This window comes from Nycticebus coucang, chromosome 24, assembly GCF_027406575.1.
Source record: "Nycticebus coucang isolate mNycCou1 chromosome 24, mNycCou1.pri, whole genome shotgun sequence".
NCBI classification, from domain to species: domain Eukaryota; kingdom Metazoa; phylum Chordata; class Mammalia; order Primates; family Lorisidae; genus Nycticebus; species Nycticebus coucang.
Genome location: NC_069803.1, coordinates 9,840,447 through 9,857,666, shown reverse-complemented (window position 1 = coordinate 9,857,666; position 17,220 = coordinate 9,840,447). Strand labels below are relative to the sequence as shown.

The 17,220-nt window shown below is 38.8% G+C and overlaps 1 protein-coding gene across 4 annotated transcripts in view; it reads left to right on the top strand.

Annotated features, from left to right (window-relative positions):
• NRG1 (neuregulin 1) overlaps positions 1–17,220 on the top strand; it is a 1,208,564-nt gene that overhangs the window by 1,167,257 nt on the left and 24,087 nt on the right. For all 4 annotated transcript variants that reach the window (XM_053578488.1, XM_053578490.1, XM_053578489.1 and 1 more), the window contains one exon: positions 5,763–5,892. In XM_053578488.1, coding sequence (XP_053434463.1) covers positions 5,763–5,892 — 130 coding nt within the window. The remainder of the gene's footprint in view (positions 1–5,762; positions 5,893–17,220) is intronic.

Sequence of the window (17,220 nt, the reverse complement as noted above, 5' to 3'; positions counted from 1 at the left end):
GTTAAAATAGGTTATTATTTACTCAATGATTTACAATTATCCAATGATTTCTTCCTCCAAATTAGGCCATCTCTTTTCACATTTGGAGAAAAATAGTTTCCTAAGAAATAACACTTGAGTCTTGGTTATCCAGGATTACAGAGTCTACACAGAAAGGTTTTGCTGTCTTTTGTTCAGTTTTTATGCCATTAGTAACAGTAATAGCATCATACATTTGTGTTCAGTGTTGCAGCAAAGTATTTTAACAACTTTTGCAACAAGCCTGGGGTATCTCAGCTTTGCAGGGAGCTAGACAGAAATCCCAGAACCAGTAATTGGCAAAATTGAGTGTTAAACTTGATTCTTCTAAGCTGATGAGTGTTCATTTTACTATATTTTGTCTGTAAAGGTTTCCTTTTAGGGAGGGTTTTTATAATTCTTCAACCACAGTAACTTTAGTTGTTCTTATTTATGTCATAGACGTAATAACCAGCCCCACACCGTGGAATACTATTCAGCCATAAAAAAGGTGGAGACTTTACAACTTCTGTAGTAACCTGGATAGAGGTGGGGAAAAATCTCTTTAGTAAAGTATCACAATAATGGCAAAGCAAGCATCCTATGTACTCAATACTAATATGGAGCCAGTACACAAACTAATACATGCCCACAAAAGAGAAAAACTCAATTTAACAAGTTGGGGGAGGGAGGAGGAAGGAGGGAAAGGGGTATTGGTGTGCTCCCACCTACTGGGCACAAGGTGGGGGTCTATGGCACACCTCCTGGGTGCAGGACACAACTACAACAGGGACCTTTCCTAACAAACGCCAACATTGTAACCTGATCATTGTACCCTTGTATTAATCTGGGAAAAAAAAGAATTGTGGCAGGAAGGAAAGAGGGAGGGAAGGAAGGAAGGAAGGAGAGGACGAAAGAAGGAGGGAGGGAGGGAAGGAGTCTCATTGTGTGCTAAAGGATTTTTGGAGACCCTAAACGGTCATCTCCGTCTCCACATCAGGCAACTGTCTATCCTTCCTGGACATGGTCACTAGTCCTGACATTTTTTGCCCAGGCAGACCTGGTCAAGAGTAAAACCCTTAAACTACATTCTCTGATAATAAGTTACTGCTTTATTTATTCTTTCTTCCTGATAATCTTGTAGCCACCAACATCTGAAGGAAAATGTGTTGGTGTGAAATATGCATATAAGTGACACACATAGAGGGTGACAGTGTCTTACTTCACTGTGTTTCTAATTGCTGTTCATTTAGCAGTTACGAGACGGTAACTCCCCAATTGTGACAAACTAGTCACAAAGCGGAGGGAGGCAGGATTCGTGAATGCGGAAGGAAGGCAATCTACCTGACCTCTTTCCCAAAACTATTAGGAGCCATTTTTTAGGTATGGAACCACATTCTGTCTGAAAACCATTAGCTTTGCCTCTAATGAAACTCCTCCCAGCTCCTCCCAGCTCCCTTAGCAAGAATGTTGTTGGCAGACTTTGGTAAAGGACCTGCCTCATCTGCTTTATTATTTCCTGGTTGAATTACCAAATAGAAACTGATTTGGGAATACAGCACAAGGAAGCCAAAGAGAAAGGGTATCACTGCAAAATGTATAGGCCTGTGTTCAACTAAGGACAGCAAAAGGAAAGGTGGCAAAAGTCTGAAGAGTGTGTATCCCAGGATGAACCTTCTCATCCCAGGTTCTTCTTGACAAATACAACTTCCTCCTCTGTTTCCTGTTGGTTCAGAGCAGCTGGGAATTAATTGCTGCTTTACAATTCATGATCATGTTTTGATCTAACTGCTGTTGTAAGGATAAAAGGGCTAAGAAGCACAATAGTCCAAGACTATATGAGACATTTGCTACTTTGTTTCCCAAGAACTATTTTATTATCAGATACCCTGTTACTTGTTTCAAGGACCGATCTAAGAATGTTGAACATGAACATGTCAGAGCTAGGTGCTTTGATAATCATTTCAGGGAGAAATATTTTTGAGGGGCTAACACAAAGGTTATTTCTAGTTTTAACATTAATCTTACTTATTTTGATAATCTCACAAAATGTGAAACTCTAAGGAATGGATAAGAATTAGATTTATTTGTCTCATTCATATTGCTGCTAATTTTTTCTGCTTGTTTATGATTTATATAGACTATCCTGTATTTGGGGATGGGCAGGGGGGACAGTGGTTTCGTGTTTTTAGCAGAGCCCATGTGCACTGTTTGTTGTTTAGGTTGGGGGTGAGAGGAGTCCTTAACTACGTCAGACCTTCAAACCCACTAGGGTCTGCTTGAGGTCCAGGCTGCTCTGCCAGAGAAACTAGTGACAGCACACAGCAGGAAGCCCATTCAGTGTGTCGCCTGGGGCAGAAAGGATACTCTGCCCAATTTGTCATCCAGCGGAATCCTGTCAGTAGTTGAAAGCCTTAAGCACAAAACCTTGAACGTTTTCCTGATATTTTTATACAACATTTAAATGCAGACTTTTTTCTGATTTTTTTAAAGCAATTGCCATGAGTGCAAATACTAATACATAGCACCCAAGTTAGCAGTTTTTCGCTTAAATCTATATTATGTTAAAATTACATGCTATGTGATACATGGAAGGGCTGTGTGCCCTGTGTTTTTACAGACCAAACAATGCAATTCAGGTTCCCTCTTCTTGATAAAGATGTTAAAGTGTGGCTGATAAATGATCTCTCACTCAGTCTCCCTTATTCCTTTCGTTTACTTTGGTTTGTTGGCCTGTGAAAGATACCCTGAAATGCATTTTGAAAAGGATTTGTTGTTGGAATATTAAGAAAAAAATTGGCCCAATTCTTTTTTTTTTTTGTAGAGACAAAGTTTCACTTTATGGCCCTCGGTAGACCTCCATGGCATCACACATCTCACAGCAACCTCCAACTCCTGGGCTTAAGCGATTCTCTTGCCTCAGCCTTCTGAGTAGCTGGGACTATAGGTGCCCGCCACAACACCCGGCTATTTTTTTGTTGCAGTTCAGCCGGGCCGGGATTGAACCCGCCACCCTCGGTATATGGGGCCAGCGCCTTACCCACTGAGCCAGGCGCCGCCTGGCCCAATTCTTAATTATCCATAGTAATGATTTAAGAATAGCATGCGTCCTTGAAATCCCAGATTTCTTTTATCAAGCTTTTTATCTGACTGATAAAAACCCAAATTAAGATTCTGTACTGTTCACCCATGTGCTCATTCTTGTTGAATGGCTATTTTGTGCAATTCCTTTACCTAGATTATTTTTAATATCTACAAAATACTGTAAAATTGCTACTACACCTGTTCTCTAAATGGGAAAATTGAGCATGTGGGTGGTTAAGTGACTTGCTCAAGGATGCAAAGCTAGTAGGAGATGGGATTTAAACCAGATCTGTCTCCAAAGCCCAACTCATTTTTACTGTCTTTTTCTGTTACTTCTAAAAGCCATGCCGAGATCAGTGAAAATGGTCCAAAAATATGTCTTGACACAGGAGAGTAAGAGACTAGAAAGGCCATGAGTAATTCAGAAATGGAATAATCAGATGTTGAGTATTCTATTCAGAGTTAGAAAGTCAGAGATGAAACTCTGTCATCTGTGCAACAAAATGTAGACTTCTGAAAGAAATGGAAAGGAAGAAAATGATGGAGAAATAATACATGACAGGTCAAAGAAAAGTAGACAAGGGCATCTGAAACTTTCATGCAAATAATGAAAAAGAAATGGGTGGCTCGGCGCCTGTGCTCAGTAGGCAGTGCGTCAGCGATATACACCAGGGCTGGTGGGTTCGACCTGGCCTGGGCCTACTAAACAACAACAAAAAAACAGCCGGGCATTGTGGCAGGCACCTGTAGTCCCAGCTACTTGGGAGGCTGAGGCAAGAGAATCGCTTAAGCCCAAGAGTTCAAGGTTTCTGTGAGCTGTGACGCCACAGCACTCTACCAAGGGTGACATAGTAAAACTCTGTCTCAAAAGAAAGAAAGAAAAAGAAAAGAAATGGATAAAGAAGACAAAAATCTGTAAGAATGTATCAGTAGAAAAGAAAAACTTTTGTGTAAAGGTAGATTTTTTTTCCCAAAAGAATAAATAAATCTACATTGCCTTGAAAATTGGTTATGCTTTTTATTTTTATAGTATCAGTGATAAATATTACGTACATTAGACCTCTTGTGGGTAAGACTGAGCATTGCCCATGGAGTTCCCACTGACATGAGTGGGGAGAGGTTCAAGTGACAGTGAGGAAAACCACAAAGAAAGCAACATTATAAAATCACAAAACCAAACAAACACACACAAAATATCCCACACACATTGAAAAGAGCAAAAAACCATTTTTTTTTTTTTTTTTTGAGAGGTTCATGCGCCTGTAGCCTCGGAACTGAGAGCTTCGCCTTCGTGTAATTCAGACACCCTCTGGTGCAAGCATCATTTTCAATGTCACGTCCACATAACTGGGAGGTTTGACAAGTGAATATCAAACTTGTCTTGTCACAAGAAGGTGTTATAAAACAAACTGAAGACTTATCTTTACTCCTAATTGAAAATGGGTATATTTGTAGTACTTTACAATTGCAACAATGTCAGGCTGCCTTTGCACTTCCTCAAAGGTATGATGGCAGTTACACATTCAACAATGCTCTTCCAAGAAATTGTAGTAGAATGGAAATTTTGATGAGAATAGCTTCTAATCCATATGTTAATATAGATTCAATTAGTAATTATAACTTTTTCTTTTTTTTTTTTTTTTTTTTTTTTTTTTGTAGAGACAGAGTCTCACTTTATGGCCCTCGGTAGAGTGCCGTGGCGTCACACGGCTCACAGCAACCTCCAACTCCTGGGCTTAAGCGATTCTCTTGCCTCAGCCTCCCGAGTAGCTGGGACTACAGGCGCCCGCCACAACGCCCGGCTATTTTTTGGTTGCAGTTTGGCCGGGCCGGGCCGGGTTTGAACCCGCCACCCTCGGTATATGGGGCCGGCGCCCTATCGACTGAGCCACAGGCGCCGCCCATTATAACTTTTTCTTTAGGAACAAATAAGCCACCTGGTGTTTTTCTTTGCTATATACATCATGTCTAAAAAATGTAAAATCGGTATACATGTAAACATAATTACCAAAATAATTTTATCAATTAGGTGTTATTTAAAAATTGGTAGCTAAACTGAACTCCATTGACATAACTTTTTACTATTACCTTTGAGACATCGTGGAACAAGTATTGTACTTAAAAACAGTAGATCTTTTCTTTTTCCACAATCTTAGGAGATAAAATATTAGTTAGAAAAAGAATGTTGGTGGGCGGCGCCTGTGGCTCAGTGAGTAGGGCGCTGGCCCCATATGCCGAGGGTGGCAGGTTCAAACCCAGCCCCGGCCAAACTGCAACCAAAAAATAGCCAGGCGTTGTGGCGGCGCCTGTAGTCCCAGCTACTCGGGAGGCTGAGGCAGGAGAATCGCCTAAGCCCAGGAGTTGGAGGTTGCTGTGAGCTGTGTGACGCCACGGCACTCTACCGAGGGCAATAAAGTAAAAACTCTGTCTCTACAAAAAAAAAAAAAAAGAAAAAGAAAAAGAATGTTGGGGTCCTTTTTCTTTTTAATTATAAATAAAATTAATTAACTCTATAATTACCTCTTTTATAATTTTGTTCTATTTAATTAGACCCAGAAAGTACTTCAGTGAAGTCCCCTGTACCTTATTGGGACTCTTCTTTTTAGGATAATTTAAGAGCAAAGGTTGCTTTGAAGAGGGTAAAATAAATGTAACTCCCTCTTTCTTTCTCTTTTATCCAGCCACGTCCACGTCCACCACTGGGACGAGCCATCTTCTAAAGTGTGCGGAGAAGGAGAAGACTTTCTGTGTGAACGGAGGCGAGTGCTTCATGGTGAAAGACCTCTCAAACCCCTCGAGATACTTGTGCAAGTAAGACAAGTAATCTTGTGTGTGGCTTGTGTCTGTAATTGCTCCTTTCAAGTGATTCCATGCCCCATGATACATCGTGGCTTCCTTTCCCAATTTCATTGCATCCTGTGGAATAACGCTGTTTTATTTGTAGAGTGTTTTGAAACAGTCACACCATTTGTCATCATCTCCTCTGTTACATTCAGAATTGTTTTTTGCTCTTTTCAATGTGTGTGGGATTTTTTGTGTGTGTTTGTTTGGTTTTGGCTGTGATATTTATGATGTTGCTTTCCTTGTGGTTTTCCTCACTGTTACTCAGAAGAGATGTGCAAAAATCATCAAGGCCTGTAACTTTTAATACCTACTTTATCCAATGTAGGAATTAGGCTATAAGATAATGTTCCTTTCTCACCCCAGTGACCACCTGCAAAAACTAAAAGAAGAGAAGGGAGAAGATGGTTTACTGGTGTATATTATTTTTATACTTGGGGTTGTCTTATTATTTCATAACTTTTTTATAATGGACTTTAGGTTGATACTGCTAGTAAAAAAATAAAAATGCATATTTGCATGTATTTGGAAATGCATTTAGCATGTGCTGCACCATCGTGGGTAGAAGGCAGTGATGTTTCATGTACTGTTGTTGTCTGTAGATATATCTAGAACAGCACTTTCTTTTCAATGACCTAAAAGAGTTGCTGCACCATTAAGAGGTATCAAATTTATTCTCTCTTGACAGGCAGCCTAAGACAGTAATACTATCAGTTATATTAAATATTTAAACCTTGTAGTAAATTTAATAGGGCATTAAAAAGCACATGTCTATGGGTCATGCATGTAAGTCGAGCATTAATAGTTACTCTGTATGTGGTATGTGGATTCACAATTTCATGTGGGTAAGAAGATGTTTAACATTTTAGCGAAATGGTGAAAAATACACACTTATTTTGCTTCCATCAAGGCACATGGTCATGTCCCAAAAGGCAATTCCTTTTTAAAGGCAATTCCTTTTAAAACAAAGTATAGAACATCTAACAAATTTTGCAGGCTGTCCACCATTGGAAACTTGCAGCAGAGTACATTGTCTGCTAGAAACTCATGTTATAAAAATTGTCTTCTCTAGAATATTAGCATGTGCCTTAACTCTTGACAAGGAACATCAAGTCTGTTAGGCGGTCGAGCTAATAGAAAGAGCAATTAGCAAAAAGAAAAGACAGAAGAAATGGTTGGCAAGGCCATTCCTCTCTTACATCATACAAATAAGTAAACATATATTTATTCTCAGAAAACCTTCATTATGCTTATAAGTGCAAAGACCTGTAAAAAACATAACACCAAACAAAAATGCCATTTTGTGGGAAATGTTCCATTGCTCCCTGAGCTACGGTAGATTGGGTTTCTCGGTAACATGCCTCACAGAACCCGTGGCTGTAAGAACCTTCCAGAACTGCTCCTTTCTTGTCCTGTAAAGTTCTTCTTTTAAAAGTGTGGAGACAGTGTCAAGAAAACACAAATTTTGGTGGTTGTGTAGCTGATTTTATCAAGAAAGACAATTTATAAAAGTAAATACAGTGAGTGAGTACAAGACTTGGAGCAGAAGAGTAGAATTCTAATCCCGATGACTAAACATCTTTGATGTAGGTAGGTAACTATTATAAGCTGAAGTAAAGTTATAGGTGAAAATCTTATAAAATACTTAAAGCAAGATGAAAATGAAAGAATATTTTGGGGGAAAAAATCTCTTTCAGATATGAATTATTTCATATGACTGTTTATTATTTAAAAATTAATCTTAGACATTCACTTTTTGATCATTAAAATATTCAAATTTATATGCCTGAAGCAGAATAAAAACCTGTCGATTTTAGTCTTTGGTCCTTCTGACTTGCTGTGAATATCTGTGAATGTGACACCCCCATATTTATCATAGCAAATTGAGACGTACCAACTATAAGGTACGTCTCAAAATAGAAAATACCAGCAGCTGAGAATTACAATCTGTAAAGTATGAGGTCCATTTATTATACGAGGAAATCTTGTTATTCTTTCCTAATCTCAGGCATACAGTTCAATTGTGTTTTAATACAGCTCCTTGCAAAAAAATTTCAATTATAATTTTTTAAAAACTTCCCCCTTTTAAAATAATTGAACCCATATTATCTATGTCTCATATTTTTACTTCAGAAAAACATCTGAGACCACTATATTTTAATTACAATAATGAAATATGATCATTTTTCATCATAGCTTTGCAGAGATTTACAAGCTGAGTGAGCACATATGATAGTTTCTGCGTACCACTGAGGAACCAGGGCAGTTATTTTCCACATATTAATTTCACCCATTCTGCAGCCCTTCCACGTCCGGTGCAAAACATGGGATTGCATAAGTGCTGTTCATTTGTTCCATTTTGGTAATGTGCCAACAACTGTAATTTTTCTTCGCTCTACAGTTTTTTATGAAATCTTAAGCTCAATCCAGAAAAACATACTCACTCCTTTTTAATTTCGAAGTGAAATGTTTGTTAGTCTTATAATAATTATGGAAGCAGCAAACCATGAATGAACACTCTGCATCCCCCAAGATAATTATCTACTGGATCCTGCCTGCCTGCTATTTCTCAGAAAATTGATTTTTTTTTTTTTTTGCAACTGGAATCTTTTAGGGAAGTGTTACAAGTTATTACTGGATCTTGGTGGAAAGAAAATCTTTAACATTAACACACACACACACACACACACACTTTTGGACTACAACTTTATTAAGGTACCAAATCAGAACCTTGCAACAGGAAGAATTAGAGTATATTTAATATCCAGAATATTTCAGGCCTTTTTTGTTAAATAAAAAAATGTGTTTAAAAGAAAAATTCCTGTATTAAAAACATCTATAGCATTAAAACTAATTGCTACTCAGAATTTAAGCAAAGGCACAGATTATGCTATGTCTTATGATAATATATTGTTCACTAGACCACTTGAATAGAAACAGAAAACATAAAAATGCTGCATTGGCTCACCATGGCCCTGTCTGTGAAGCCAGCTCATAGCTTCCATATGGCCCGTCTGTCTAGAGCTGCACATTACTGAGGCATGAGCTACATCATTCACAATCAGCTTTATCCCCGACTGAAGACATGACTCAGACACACCACAAGCATGGATGTTTCCAGCTAGTCTCTCTGGTCACCTAATCCACCGTTGTCTTCTTGGGAGTTGAAGTTGAAGATTTTACAGCAGTTCTCTTTTGTCTTTCTGCTTCCTTAGAACAAGGTGTTCCAAATGGATTAACCATATTAGCAGTTAAAACGTTCTCAGAGGAGACATTTGCTGGTTCCTTGGACTTGCCCCCGGGGATTGTGTGGGAATTTCAGTGGTGGTTCTCATCTCTTAGACTTCTTTTCTCTCTACTGTGGTAAACTGAGCTACTTGTCCAGATTATATAAAGATGAGAAAAGAATCATTCTGTTTTTTTACCCTCTGATGCTCTGTGTAGTTCTGTGGCTCAAAGAAACAAGATTATTTGACCAGGAAATTGTCCAGGCTTTCCTCTTTAGTTTTCTTCTTTGTACTTGTGTATCTGTTCTTCCAAACAGTTTCAGTAGAAAACTATTTTGGAAGATGTTGATGTGTTTTTTTTAATCTAAAAATTGTTTTATATCAAACAGTGTTTATAAATCCAGTCTGTTGTCCAGTGGACAGGTGTGGCTTCATCATGAGCTATGATGATAAATCAATATTGTCAACTCTCTGGATAATATCTTTATGTATAACATGAAGTTAATATGTTCTCCAAATTTCTTCCCAGGGAGTCAAATTAAATGAGTTCATTTCTGCTAAAGTACTTTTAACTCTGGTGAAGCAAGATTGTTTCATTTATAATAAAAAGTAAATGGTAATATTACATTCTCTCTGTAGATGTTGGAAAAGTATATACACCTGTTTTAATAGACTGCTGCTATGATTAATCCCCACTTCTTCATTTTATGTAAGACTAGCAGTTTTATTTGATTTAGTGGGGCCACCAGCAAGCTTTGATATCTTTTCATTTGGCCAATCATTTAATAATCTCTAATCACTAGTTTCCTTATAATGCAAAAATAAAACAAAAAGCAAAAATAAAAAACAAAGGAACTAAACTTGGAAAGATGGGAGGTGCCTTTAAAGTGGACTATTATGATTTTCGTATGATTAATGTTTATGAAACCATGTAGGCCCATATTGTATTAGACATTGTTATAAGAGACGGTTATGAAAAACATGTAACTGTAGGAGATAAAGTCTCTACAAACATATTATAATAAATTAAATTCAGCTTGTTTATAGAACAAGCTATATGCCATGCATTTTTTCAAACACATAGAAAAATATAAGGCATGGTTTCTGGTCTCTGGGAACTTAGTCTGCTTAAGAAAATTAAATCACTAACATAGTAAATCAGTGTGTGAATATATTCCAAATGGTACAGTGCTGATTATTAAGACATTAAGAATTTAAAGAAAGCAAGGGGAAGACTGGAATAAGTTAGAGAAAACTTCATAAGCACAGCCTAGGTACCTAGCAGACACGGAGGTTGCAGGAATTCCTTCTGGGAAGCCCCATGTTGTGCATACTTAGACCAGCGGCTTCATTCTAGGAAGTAAAACTAAAAAGCAAATGAATGAGCAAAGCAAAATGCTGTTAGGCAGTGGAACCAGGTTATGAGCTCTGAAGGCCATATTGTGATAGCGGATAGGGAATCCCAGTAACTTCTGGAGCAAGAGGGTGGCCCTGTGAACACAGCAGATGTCTCCAGGGAGGAGAAAGCTCCATACAGCCTGGCCAAACTGAGGGGCAAGGTAAGATGGAGAAAGTCAAAGACAGTAGTGAAAGTTAAAATTTTATAAAATACTGGCATAATAATGACCATAACATTTATAATATTGATTAGTAGCTGATTAACATAATAAAAGGGGGATGATGGTAAAAACTCCTAGTTGGGCCCCGCAGCCTCATCATCTTGGCTATAGGAAAGGAAATTTGAAAGTGATTCAAGGGACATATATTGGGTTAGAACGTCCAATCCATGGGCACACACTGGTAACTCCGCTTCTCTCCACCCTGAAGAGTCCTTTCTTCAGAATCTCTGTTGCTCCTGCCTGTAACCCTTCTCTGTTCACGAATGTTGTTACATTTACCAGATACAGACAGGCTTTGCGAGAGAAAGTGGTGGGCGTCCTGTGGATGTAGATGATGAGCTCTTCAGGAAACCTCTCTGCGTCTTTTGTGTCCACATGTACCTAGAATTCCCTTCTATTCTTACCGGATATTTACTAACTCATTTTTACTTTGAGTCTTCAAAGTAGATTGAAGAAGATCATTTAGTTTTTATAGGAAACAATTTAGATAACAATGTTAGTTAAAATCAGGGCCGTTGACTAAGTGTTCTGAATAGCTAATTTACTTCCTTTTTTCTCATAAAACCAGCTGGGTAGCCACATGTATTTACCAAGCTCCTATGAGACAGGTTCTGTGCTCATGCTAAGGATGAAGTGGTAAACAAAAGCAGACTGTTCGCCACCCTGTGCAGTCCGTAGGCTATTGCCAATAGCAATCATTTTTCAAGCAATTAATTACAAATTACCAATGTCCTAAGTGCCATGGAGAGTATTTGGGAGTTAAGGGAATATACATTGGGGAACTAAACAGCTCAGAGTCAGAGGTTCTGGGGAGAAAAACATAGTATGGAGTCCTCAACTTGAGGTACACATAGTCCATTTAAAATATTTGTGTGTGTGTGTGTGTGTTATATATATAAAGTCGTCATACATAGGGGAAATGGAAAGTTGTGGCTAAATGTGCCTTTATTTACAAAATATTCATTACAAACATTTTACAAACTATTCTCTACCATGTTGGCTACCTCTTTGTAAAATGTTATAATGAATGTTTCATAAATAAAGATATATTTAGCTACAATTGCCTATTTTCTCTATGTATGGTGACTTCAGGGATGACTTTTGAGACACTAGATACTCACACACCATATTTACTTTATTCATTATCTGTTGGTAGACACTTAAGTTGACTGTATAACTTGGCTATTGTGAATGGTGAATGGCTGTTAACTAGCTTGATTTAATTATTCAACATAAATAATTAAATATTTATTAAATACCAACATAATATTCATGAATCATAACATCACTTTCTACCCCATAAATTTGTACAATTTTCAATTTATAGTACAATAAAACACACAATTTTGAAATAGTCATATTGCATGATTTAGTAAAAAGTGAATATTGAAATGTTTCATCATAGACCAAGGCTGGTGTGATAGGCAGAACTCTAAAGCTTCTCTGGAACTCTGAGGTCTTTGACAAGACAGGAAAGGGCAGCCTCTGGAGAGGAAGACCCAACCACAACTCAGCAGTCACTATGTCACTGTGTCACAGTGACATGAAGATGTATGGGATGGAGATTGATCCCATAGCTGATGAAATTGTTAGACCCCTGACTTAAGGATACGTCATGTAGAGTAAACACAGGCCAGGATTATAGTCTGTAGATGAGCATTTCAGAAAAAGCTGTGCAAACAGAGCTTTAGTCGGGGCACCAAGGTTCAAACAAGGAAGAATTAGTTCGCAAACACTGCCACCCTCATCATTGGGATTGTATGTCCTGGCCCTTGAAAAACGACCTTTGAAAGCCACGACAAAGTTAGAATTTTTTTCTCGGTTTTTACTCACAAGTCCAGGGTGGCCACTGTAGGTATCCTATTATCTCATGGATTGAAAACTAGTCCCCAGATAATAATTTAAAAGAAAACGGAGGATACATACAATAGCTGCATAGTGCTGGGGAGGTGCAGGTTGGTCTGAAGGAAACATAACCGGAACATTTTATAAAAAATTTGATATTTTCTTTAATGATCTTGAAGAGGGCATTCCCTTGAGGAAATAAATGTCTTTTGCAGATGATGCTGTAAAAAACACTAAAACAAATTAGAAAAGCACAGACAAACCGAGAAATTTCACTTAAAGGTAGGTAACAGAATGAGGTCTGTCTTGGAAAAATGCAGACTAATAGTAACAATACATTTAGGAAAGAATAATCTACAACACAGCCAGCCAGTGAGTGGGCGAGTTCTGGCCAGAAGCTTCGTGGGCTAAGAGGGGGGAAAAGTCAGTGTTTGCAGTATGACCCTGGTTGGTGCTGGTGTAGACACGGCCATCTGGAGTTTGTGCAGGACGAGAGCAAAGTTCTTTGTGCCTGGCACTTACCCATCAATTATTTCTCAGTTGATACTGAGTTGACATTTCTGCCATTTGATATTTGTGAACACAGACACCAAACAAATAATTACAGTGGAGCAGGAAACGTCACAGCTGCCATTGAGGAAGAGCAGACCGACAGCAGAGACTCTGAGGGGGTGACTGAGGCAGAGGGGGCTCAGCTGCGGATTCTTGTCCCCCTTACTCCCACCAGATCACAGAAAGGCTTGAGGCAAACGAAGCCAAGAAATAAAGAAAGGAAGACATAGAATGTTTACAGGTGGTTTATAAATTGGCCATAAATGATAAAGAGTTTGTTAAATTAGCCAACCCTGAATAACCATGTGAGTATCTTTTAGTATGTAGAATCTCCACTAAGAAATGGGAAGCAATTTATACAATTAGTATATAAAAATAAGGCCAAGTGCAGTGGTTCATGCCTGTAATCCTAGCACTCTGGGAGGCCCAGGCAGACAGATCCCTTGAACTCAGGAGTTGAGACCGTCCTAAACAAGAACAAGACCCCATCTCTGCTGAAAACAGAAAAGTCAGCATCTTGGTAGGTACCTGTAGTCCCCATGAGCCCAGCAGGTTGAGGTTGCTGTGAGTGAGGCTGACGCCACAGTTCTCCAGCCTGGGCAACAGAATGAGACATTGTCTCAAAAAAAAAAGAATATAAAACATATGTATAACAAGCACTGATTAGATTCTCAAAATACATGCATCTCAGATTAATTACCTCGTAAGCACATCACGATATTGGCTGTATAGTTAGATTATTTATCAATAGTTTTTATTTTATTGGCTGTGGTTAGTAGACTGCTTTATTGAATCTTGGGAGAACTATTATTTCAGTAACACGATCTAAATTTGAGATAAAGGGATTCTTATTGCCAAAGAATCATAGTCTTTTCTGAATTGCAACTACAATGTTAAAATATTTTATTTCTAGAGAGAATCCGTGAAGAGGATGATGAGAGTTCCTATAAAACTTATCTGGGAGTCCACAGAAGAGAATCTGTCATAAACTATAAAAATAACAGCCTGACAAATAATTTGACAGTATGAAAGTCTCTTCTTTATCAGACACTGTGGTCTGATCTCATCTTAAGTTCGGTTTCACAGACTTTTGTGAGAGACTTTTATGAGGCAGGCCCTGTGCTAGGTATTAGGGCGGGGTGTGATAACAGAGCCAGAGTCAAGAGTGCTCACCCAAAGCAAGGAGGGACATGAAACTGTAGATTTGTATCCCATTAAAACAAAAATTGAACAAGGGTTCTTTGTCATGTTAAGCACAAGTACTAGCTGGATGCAATGGCTCATTCCTGTAATCCCAGCAATTTGAGAGGCTGAGGCTGAAAGATCATTTGAGTCCAAGGAGTTCAAGTTCAGCCTGGGCAACATAGCAAGATGCCCATCTCTACAAAAATAAAAAGGAGCAAATAGTAAAATTTTTAAAACACTGATTTTCATCTTCTGATCAGTGAAACAAAAGCTATATTATTTTGAAGCTGCAGTGGGTGATTGATTATTATTCAGATCCTTAGGTTCTTCTGAGAAATAAAATCCTTGAAATTTGCTCAGACTCACCCCAAAGTGATGGATGGATCTTTATGGTATAATGCTAGGAACAAGAACATATCAGAAGTCACTCTCCCTATTCTGCTATTCTAATTCTGTAGAATTTCATCACAGCTTCTAGATGGGATGGCTTTTCATTTGTGTAACGTGTCCATCGGAGCTTCTAGATGGGGTGGCTTTTCATTTGTGTAACGTGTCCATTGGAGCTTCTAGATGGGATGGCTTTTCATTTGTGTACGTGTCCATCAGAGCTTCTAGATCGTATGGCTTTTCATTTGTGTACGTGTCCATCAGAGCTTCTAGATGGGATGGCTTTTCATTTGTGTACGTGTCCAACACAGCTTCTAGATGGGATGGCTTTTCATTTGTGTACGTGTCCATCAGAGCTTCTAGATGGGATGGCTTTTCATTTGTGTATGTGTCCATCGGAGCTTCTAGATGGGATGGCTTTTCATTTGTGTACGTGTCCATCGGAGCTTCTAGATCGTATGGCTTTTCATTTGTGTACGTGTCCATCAGAGCTTCTAGATGGAATGGCTTTTCATTTGTGTACGTGTCCAACACAGCTTCTAGATGGGATGGCTTTTCATTTGTGTACGTGTCCATCGCAGCTTCTAGATGGGATGACTTTTCATTTGTGTACGTGTCCATCAGAGCTTCTGGATGGGATGGCTTTTCATTTGTGTATGTGTCCATCAGAGCTTCTAGATGGGATGGCTTTTCATTTGTGTACGTGTCCATCGCAGCTTCTAGATGGGATGGCTTTTCATTTGTGTACGTGTCCATCGGAGCTTCTAGATGGGATGGCTTTTCATTTGTGTACGTGTCCATCAGAGCTTCTAGATGGGATGGCTTTTCATTTGTGTACGTATCCATCAGAGCTTCTAGATGGGATGGCTTTTCATTTGTGTACGTGTCCATCAGAGCTTCTAGATGGGATGGCTTTTCATTTGTGTACGTGTCCATCGGAGCTTCTAGTTGGGATGGCTTTTTATTTGTGTAACGTGTCCATCAGAGCTTCTAGATGGGATGGCTTTTCATTTGTGTAACGTGTCCATCAGAGCTTCTAGATGGGATGGCTTTTCATTTGTGTACGTGTCCATCGGAGCTTCTAGATGGGATGGCTTTTCATTTGTGTACGTGTCCATCAGAGCTTCTAGATGGGATGGCTTTTCATTTGTGTACGTGTCCATCAGAGCTTCTAGATGGGATGGCTTTTCATTTGTGTACGTGTCCATCAGAGCTTCTAGATGGGATGGCTTTTCATTTGTGTACGTGTCCTTCAGAGCTTCTAGATCGTATGGCTTTTCATTTGTGTACATGTCCATCAGAGCTTCTAGATGGGATGGCTTTTCATTTGTGTACGTGTCCTTCAGAGCTTCTAGATCGTATGGCTTTTCATTTGTGTACATGTCCATCAGAGCTTCTAGATGGGATGGCTTTCATTTGTGTGCGTGTTCCTCTGTCACAGCCAATGCAGTGAGAGAGACTGTCCCAGGAAATCTCTGTGTCTTTCTTCCATCTCATTTGGCAACAAATCTAAACGTCTGTAAAGGTTACATCCTGCTGAACACTTTAATTTCTTGGCTATTTGCAATTTGTTTTATTTCTATGATTGGCTTAATAATCTATTTTTATCATAAATGCTTTTAGATGACATTGAGTTCTCTCATCCGTGACTGATAATATATTCAGAAGAAATGATGTCAGGGTTTTTTAAGGGTGATCCTATGTGTTAAGGTGAGCATTGATTCCCAGAACCTTCGTGGTAAAAGAGATCTTTGACAATTGCTTGGTTAAATCTCCTCATTTTAGCACTGAGGAAAATGAGTCCCAGTAAAGCCAAATGGCCTGTCCATGTCTGGTACTACAGTACCAGGAGAGAGGGCCCTGGCCTCCATCTGCCCAGCTCAGGGGCCTTCATGTCCTGAACTTTAATATATCTGCACATCTCTTAGCTATCTGTTAAAATGAAGATTCTTACCCAGTAGCTCTAGGCTGGGACCTGAGAATCTGCATTTCTACTAAGGGTAGCCCCTAAGGAGCTCATCGGACCTTATAACACTGGCAAATAACATGCATGAAATTTATCTCTCAAGTCAAGATAGATATTAGCAAAAGATTGTTCTGGTTAAGAAATATAGCCGAGAATTCCAAAACGACAATTTACATATCTCAAATAGTGCTCGGATTATGCACCACATTTTCTGTATGATCTTATAATGGAGATAAACCATCATCCTATAATGCTAGCTTCCTAGGAAACATCATGTTAGAAGTTCATAATAATTAGAAAATTGATTGGGTTAGATTTCTGCCTTCTTTTACCTAGTCGTCCTGTGGTGTCTGATTCCACAACTGGTTATAAGATACCTAAATGATCATTTCCTTATAAATACTTTCCTTCTCTTAAGGAAATCTTGATCCCTCATCCATTTGTTAATTTCATGATCTTTAAATAAGGGAGTTCCTTGCCTCAGGTGACACGTGTGTGTGTGTCTCACACATGCACA